The sequence below is a fragment of the Dipodomys ordii genome, unplaced genomic scaffold (assembly GCF_000151885.1).
Source record: "Dipodomys ordii isolate 6190 unplaced genomic scaffold, Dord_2.0 Scaffold51, whole genome shotgun sequence".
Classification (NCBI taxonomy): Eukaryota; Metazoa; Chordata; class Mammalia; order Rodentia; family Heteromyidae; genus Dipodomys; species Dipodomys ordii.
Genome location: NW_012267267.1, coordinates 2,826,042 through 2,833,494, shown reverse-complemented (window position 1 = coordinate 2,833,494; position 7,453 = coordinate 2,826,042). Strand labels below are relative to the sequence as shown.

At 48.7% G+C, this 7,453-nt stretch overlaps 2 protein-coding genes across 2 annotated transcripts in view; one reads left to right on the top strand and one right to left on the bottom strand.

The window, feature by feature from the left end:
- Zcchc17 (zinc finger, CCHC domain containing 17) overlaps positions 1-2,793 on the top strand; it is a 42,555-nt gene extending 39,762 nt beyond the window's left edge. Inside the window, exon 8 of the mRNA XM_013020631.1 lies at positions 1,929-2,793. Coding sequence (XP_012876085.1) covers positions 1,929-2,090 — 162 coding nt within the window. The 3' untranslated portion in view covers positions 2,091-2,793. The remainder of the gene's footprint in view (positions 1-1,928) is intronic.
- Positions 2,794-3,402: 609 nt separating this feature from the next.
- On the bottom strand, positions 3,403-7,083 carry Fabp3 (fatty acid binding protein 3, muscle and heart; the record flags this gene model as incomplete). The annotated part of the gene is made up of 3 exons (XM_013020497.1): positions 3,403-3,699; positions 4,886-4,987; positions 6,901-7,083. Coding segments are annotated over 3 exons (339 nt in total), but the record flags the coding sequence as incomplete, so codon positions are not given.
- Positions 7,084-7,453: the final 370 nt, after the last annotated feature.

Genomic DNA, 7,453 nt, shown 5'->3' with positions numbered 1-7,453 from the left:
CAGCGCCTGGCTCCAAGCTTTTTTCTTTATCAGTATACTTTTGTGATGTTGTGAATGTTAGAGATGATAAATATTCAAGAGTAGTTGATGGTATGACTGCCAGACTGGGAGTTACAAATCCTAAATCTTTTGCATACTTTTGTCCCCAAGAATTGGTGATTGGACCCATAGCCTCAAGCTTGCTAGGCAAGTGCTCTACCCATTGAGCCATGCTCCAGTGGAAATCTGCTTTCATCGTGTGTGTGTGTGTGTGTGTGTGTGTGTGTGTGTGTGTGTGTGTGTGTGTGTGTGTGTGTGTGTGTGTGTGTGTGTGTGTGTGTGTGTATTCTGATGCTCAAACTTGGGGCCTCTCAATCTTATTATTTTGCTCAAGGCTGGGGCTCTATCACTTCCAGCTGTTTTTTGCTGGTTAACTGGAGATAAGACTCACAGATTTTCTTGCCCTGGATGGCATCGAACTGTAATCCTCAGATCACAGCCTCTTGAATAGCTAGGATAATAGGTATGACCCACCAGCATCCAACTGTTCTGTGTCTCTGCATATGTGAGTCACTGTCTTTAGATAGAGACTGGATAACCTGTGGGGACCTTTTCTAAAAGCTTTAATATTTTTCACTTTCAGAAGCTAAAGCAGTAGATAGATGCTGTTTCTTTGGGGGGAAAAAAAGGGGAATCAAATTGGACAGATTTTGTTTTTGTTTTGTCAGTCTTGAGGCCTGAACTCAGTGGCCTGGGCACTGTCTCTGAGCTGCTTTTGCTCAAGGCTAGCACCATATCACTTGAGCCACAGTGCTGCTTCCAGGTTTTTCTGATTATGTGGTACTGAAGAATCTAACCCAGGGCTTCATGCATATTAGGCAAGCACTGTACCACTAAGGCACATTCCCAACCCAAATTGGACAGATTTATATGAAGTAAAATGTTAAAAACTTCTGTCCTTCGCTACCATTCTTGTTTCCAAGGTAATACTTGATACCCGTTAATTGTGTCCTTTCCAATGTATTAAATATATGCAAGTATACTGGGCATAGTGACACACAAGCCTGTAATTTAAGCACTCAGGAGACAGAAGCAGGAAGATTATGAGTTTCAGACCAGCCTGGGCTACATAGTGAGTCCCTGTCTCGAAAGATAATACACCAATAGAAATATATACATAATCCCCATTATGCATGCACATATATATGTATATATATTATGCATGCATATATGTGTGTGTATATATGTATATATATTTATACACACACACACATGTGTTTTTTATGTACACTGGAATTCCCTCAGCATGGCGTTAGTGTACTGGAATCCATCAAACATGGTCTAGGCTCTTTCACTTGTTTTAGCTATCTTTTGTCAGTACTTAAAGATTTACTTGTTTTTAATTCTCTAATTTATTTAGTCTCCTACTGATTACCTGCTATTTTTTTTCAGTTTTGGGGCTTGAACTCAGGGCCTAGGTGCTGTCCCTGAACTCTTTTGCTCAAGGCTAGGGCTCTACCACTTGGAGCCACAATGCCACTTCCGGTTTTTAAGTGGTTAATTAGAGATAGTCTCAAAGGGACTTCTGCCAGGGCTGGCTTCTAACCGTGATCCTCAGATCTTAGCCCCCTGAGGAGCTAGGATTACAGTTGTGAGCCACCAGTGCCCAGATCCTGCTGTAATTGTTTTTGTTCTTGCCAGTCTTGGAGCTTGAACTCAGGGCCTGGGCTCTGTCCCTCAGCCTCTCTGGGCTCAAGGCTAGCACTCAACCACTTGAGCCACAGTGCCACTTCTGGCCTTTTCTGTTCATGTGGTACTTAGGAATCGAACCCAGGATTTCACACATGCTAGATGAACACTCTACCACTGAGCCACATTCCCGGCCTCCTGCTGTATTTTTTAAAGCAGGTACTTACCCACACTGTTGAATTTTTTAATTTTCTTTTCAGGAAAAGAAGAAAAAGAAGCATCGAGACAGGAAGTCATCTGACTCTGATAGCTCAGACTCGGACAGTGACACTGGCAAGAGGGCAAGGCATGCCTCAAAAGACAGCAAGGCATCAAGGAAGAAGAAGAAGAAGAAGAAGCACAAGAAGAAGCACAAGGAGTGAGCAGAGAACAAGTGGGGGTGAGGGGAGAATGAGGGCCAGGAGCTCTGTGCTTGATGCTCTGGTTCCTGGAAAGACTCAGTAGTGAGAAGGTGGCCTCCCACCCCATTGACTTTTCTCCCAGAAATGGCTTCTTCATGCAGCAGGCAGATTTGGGAGCTAGAGGCCAAAAGCAGCTGCCTGAATTGAGTTTTCTATTGTTCCTGATTCCTTTGCAAGTGACCCCTGCAACCCACCCACTCATTCACCTAGCTTCTTTCATACAGCTGCCACTGCCAGAGCTGGCTTCCTTTGCAGTCCAGTCTTGAGCCACAGGAAGTGCTATAGAGGTGAGCCTGGCTGTTGCTGGGGATGTGATGGACCCCTTCCTGTTGGTCTGTATTGGCCAGTTTGTAGGTAGTCTCTGCTGCCTCATCCAGGGTGGGAGCAGGAGGCAGGAGGCCGGCAGCAGGTGGGAGAACATGGGAAGGAGTGGCATTCACTCTTTCCATTCCCTCAACATGGTTCCCCTGAGCTAGAAGTGACAACCAGAAAACAGTCATTTGCAGTGTGACTTATCTTGTGTATGACATTCCAGCAGACCACTAAACCAGACATCGGAAGTCAAGATCATTGCTCTATTTTCTATTTATTACTATTTGAATCTAATTGTACTTCAGGCCTCTGCTTAAATTCCTGGCACTAAATGGAAGTGTTTGGTTTTAAATTTGCCAAAAGCCCTTATTCTTATTATCCTTGTCTCTGAGTAACTTAACAGACTTAAAAGTCATTGACTGTGCACTAGCTGACAGAATAGCATTTGGTATGTTACCTAAGTCCTTTGAGAAGGTCCCAGCTGAAGTACAGAGGAGAGGAGCTAGCAGGTCACTGCCTTCTTGGGAGCTCACTTTTAAGCCCTTCCTTCAGATGACCTTTTACCCCAGAATCTTCTTTACGAATCAGATGACCTTTTCCCCAGAGTCCTTTAGAGAACAAGGAAGAGTTTGGAACCTCGGGTACTAGGCTGAGGCATGGGTGGGAGCTGAGCATTGGGTCTTAGGCAGTAATGATCTCCCACCAGAGTGGCACAAGCCTGGACCCAAGGTTATTAGAACAGGACCAGCTTGGGGAAGCTGCAGCACTGAGGGAACTAGCTCATTTAAGATGACATCTAGGTGGAGCTATTCCATTATTGAATGTGTAAGACAGTCTGACTTGATGGCCCTGAGACATTATTAGTCCATTTCAGTTTCTCATCCAGGACTTCTTCCAGAGAGCCTTCAGGCAGCCATACAGGGGAAATGATTCTCAGAGCCATGTCACGAACAGCAAATGGTGCTGGGGTGGCCTTCGTTCTGCTTTATTGACCTCAGAGTACCCTTTGGTACTTTGGATATCATTTAGAAAACAAAAGAAACACATACACAGTGGGAGGAGGAACTCGATCTAGACTGGTGCCACTTGACCCCAAAGAATTCCCCAACCAAAGTAGATTTATATAAAATGCCAGAGGAAAAATATGAGGCAATGTGGTGCTGAGCCAGTTGGCAGAGGGGCAGTCCATGATGGTGTGGGCAGGTCACGCCTCCTTCTCATAGGTTCGAACGCTCACTGCACTGCCATGGGTGAGTGTCTGGAAGGAAAGACAGAATCAGATGGGGTGGAGCAAGGTGGGCCTCGCATCCCCTCTCCCCTTATCCAGTGATCATCACCTGAGGTCCTGCTGTGTGCAGGGCACCTGACATATGTGTTTGTTCTGATGTAAGTCTTTTAAAAATATGCATCATAATCCTGTTTTAAAGGTGTGGAAAATGAACCTAGAAAGAGGCATTCCTCTTCTACCATTCAGCTTCCTTCAAGCTTAGCATGGAAGATAGTGCCTGGCACATAGTACACAGAGATGGAGGAAGTGTGCAAAGAGGGTTGGAGACATGGCTTAATGGTAGAGAGCCCTCCTAGCAGGTTCAGCCTCACAAAAGAAAGAGTCAGAGACACTTGAGAAGCAACTGTGCTAAGTAAGGTGCCAACTCTCCCTTCCCCCAAACTCAGGGCAGTATCAGGACCCAGGCCCTGAGCCCTCATTTCAGTCTGGCATATAGAGCCAAGTGCATGATCTCACTGTAGAGTGACCAACGAGTATTTGGTCCTGTATTTTATATCCCCACAAAGCTGGACCCCTCACTCCCAACCCTTTGAGGACCCCAGCTTCATATGAGTGCCAGAAGGCAATCAGCACATTCTGCTGACCCAAGGATGTCAGCAGTGCAGAGGCGCACCAAGTGGTTGCTCCCGGGTCCAAGTACAGTCTCCAAACAGATTTGTGGTCCCCGACATCAACCACACACTGAGAGGTGGGCCTGGGATAGAGAGGGGCTCCTGCCAGTCAGTGCCTTCCTGGATCACCAGCCTGCGCTGCACGTGATCATGCAGGGATGCTGGGATGGGAAGAGGGAGCTGCTTCTAGAGAGCCCTGCTTTCTGCCTGGAGGGGGTGAGGCAGCAACAGGAGGGAGAAATTAAGGCTGTGGGTCACCTCTGTTCCTCCCACCTAGGGAGGATGCTTTCTGCTACGAACACACGATCTCTGTTTCAGAGTTCTCTGCAGCTTGCAAAGGTTGCTTTAGTGATTGATTGCTCATTTTACACTCTCACGAAAAGTGAGGCTTTAATCTTCGCCCATTGTGACGCCAAAGTCATGACCCTGCCTCTCCTATCCCATCTGTGGTGCCTTTCAGGGAGGCTTTGACTTTGTAGAACAGGCTTTGCTGAAGGGGCAGTGTAGTGACTAAGCAGCAGAGGCTCCCAACTTGCCCGTCTTACCAGGATGAGTTTTCCGTCACTTAGTTCCCGCACAAGCGTTGTCTCTTGCCCATCCCACTTCTGCACATGGATAAGTTTGCCTCCATCCAGCCTCACAATGGACTGTGGAAAGAGGGTTGAGGCATGAGCAGTGATCTTAAGCCAGGATTGAGGGGCAGGATGGGTTCAGGGCCACAGAAGACAACCTCTGACCCCAACTCTAGTGACAGTGCCAGGAGCAGAGCTCAGGCAGCCTGCCTCCATCCTAGCCAAAGTCGGATGTTCAGGTTGTCCTCAGCTTCTGGTCCACAGTTGACTGACAAGGGGAGGGGCCTAAGATAGGGAATACATAGAGAATACATAGAGGCAGTATGGCAGAGCCAGAGCGCCCCGCCCAGAAGTACCATGATCCTCCAAAATGGAGGCATTTGTGCTGAGGTAAGGTACATGTGTAGCATGTGTGAGACCCTGGCACCAATAAAAATAAATAAGGGCCATGGCCCCAGTTCCCTCGTATAAAGACCCTGTCCCTGTCCCTGAGAAGGATACTGTGGAGGAGTCCTGGGAATCTCCAGCCTTGTGTCTGTCATTGCTCAAATGTCTAAATTCCTTTTTTTTTTTTTTTGGTCGGTTGTGGGACTTGAACTCTGGGCCTGGGCGCTATCCCTCAGCTCTTCAGCTCAAGGCAAGTGCTCTACTACTTGAGCCATAGCACCACTTCCAAATGTCTAAATTCCTTAAAAGATTCTTCTAAAGGACTTCCACTTCTGGTCATGTCCTCCCTTCAGCGGGCAAGGTCTCAGAACTGTGTCCTTGGAGTGTTCCTCAGCCCTGGCTCAAAAGCACTTAGCCCTCTGGGTGCTGCCAGCATGCATCAGCTGGTTCCCATTGGCAGCTCTCCCAGGTCTCCTCTAGGAATTTAGGGGGATAGGCCAGTCTCAGGAGCCTTGACTTAACTGGGTTCACTAGGAGACTGGGAAGGTTGTGAATATGTTGGGGTCACTCATTTCTTGCTGTCCTATCTGTATACCACTTTACCCCTGGTTCTCATTCCCCTATGTTTTTGCCACTCAGATTAGATTGGCCAATAGAAGGCCATAGTGTCTCATTGGGGTTCTTGTCCCTCTGTGGTTGGCAGCCACCTTCATCCTAGGGAAGCTACCATCTCTGGGCACTATCTCAGCTCTACTGCCAACCTGCTGTGTGATCCCAGGCTGGGCTATAGCTCTTCTTCCTTTGTAAGCAGACCAGCCCCTACCCTGTTCCTGGAGGCAACTGAGAGGAAGAAGAAACAGTGAGGAGCTGAATTTCAGGGTCATGGGGTAGAGGATGCTGCTGTAGGGCTGCCCTGTCAAAGCAAGGCTCCTGGTTTTCTCTCCCCTGCGGTCCCAGTGCTGGATGCCTGAGGCAAGCTGCCAAGACAGGCGCCATGGGCTGACCGCTGAAACTGGAGCTATGTGCCTCCCAGCCACCCCTGGGAAAGGGAGCAGATACCCAGGACCACATGAATACCCATTCTAGGGCATAGCTCTGCCTATCTTCACTACTGGCAAAACCTGGGAGCTTCAGCTTGCAGAAGAGGAGGCACCTGAGTAGGGCTCAGCCTCTTGTTGCCCGGTGCCATCTTTGTTGCCAGAGGCCTGGATGACCTCTCTCAGGAAAGGGCCTTGGCTTCTGGGCATCGTTCCTAAAGCACTTGAGGTCACAGCCTTGACCACATAACTCCTCCATCTATGGAAGAGGAGAGCAAGCCAGGGCTGCATACCTTGCACAAGGTCACCCAGCTGGGGCCTCAGAGACACTGAGGTTAGAAGAACATCCTGGCTCCAGGTGCTGCCCACTCCCCAGCAGCCAGCAGGGCTTCCCAAAGAGGGAGAGGGCCCTGGGGCACCCCAGCACTGAGCAGCTTTGTGACCTTGTTTTACTTAAACCCTCAGTGTTCAGCATCAAGGAAGCTAGCAGCCAGCCAGCCAGCCAGTCCCTTCAGGGTCTCAGCACCCTCTTCCTCCCCTTCCCCTCTCACTCTCCTCACTCACCTTGACCTTCCTGTCATCAGCTGTGGTCTCATCAAACTCCACCTCCAGCTGAAAGCTGACCTCCAGGTTCTTGAAGGTGCTGTGTGTCTTTATGGTGATAATGTCTCCATTCTTCTCAATGATTGTGGTAGGTTTGGTCATACATGCCACCTGCCTAGTAGCAAAGCCCACACCTGAGGGTGGGGAAAGGGAAGGTTAGGAGTATAGGAGCTTGGGCAGGGAGGCACTGTACAAAAACTCCAAGAGTAACTGCTGTCAGGAAACAAGTATTTATTGGGCTGGGAAGGTGGCTCAGTGGTAGAGTGCTTGCCTTGCATGCATGAGGCCCTGGGCTCGATTCCTCAGCACCACATAAGCAAAAAAGAAAAAAGCTGGAAGTGGCGCTGTGGCTCAAGTGGTAGAGCACTAGCCTTGAGCTGAAGAGCTGAGGGACAGCGCCTAGACCCAGAGTTCAGGCCCCATGACCGGACCCCCCCCCCCCACACACACAAAGTATTTATTTTTGGCAGGAGTTTGAACTCAAGTTGAGCCTCATGCTTGCTAGACAGGCTCT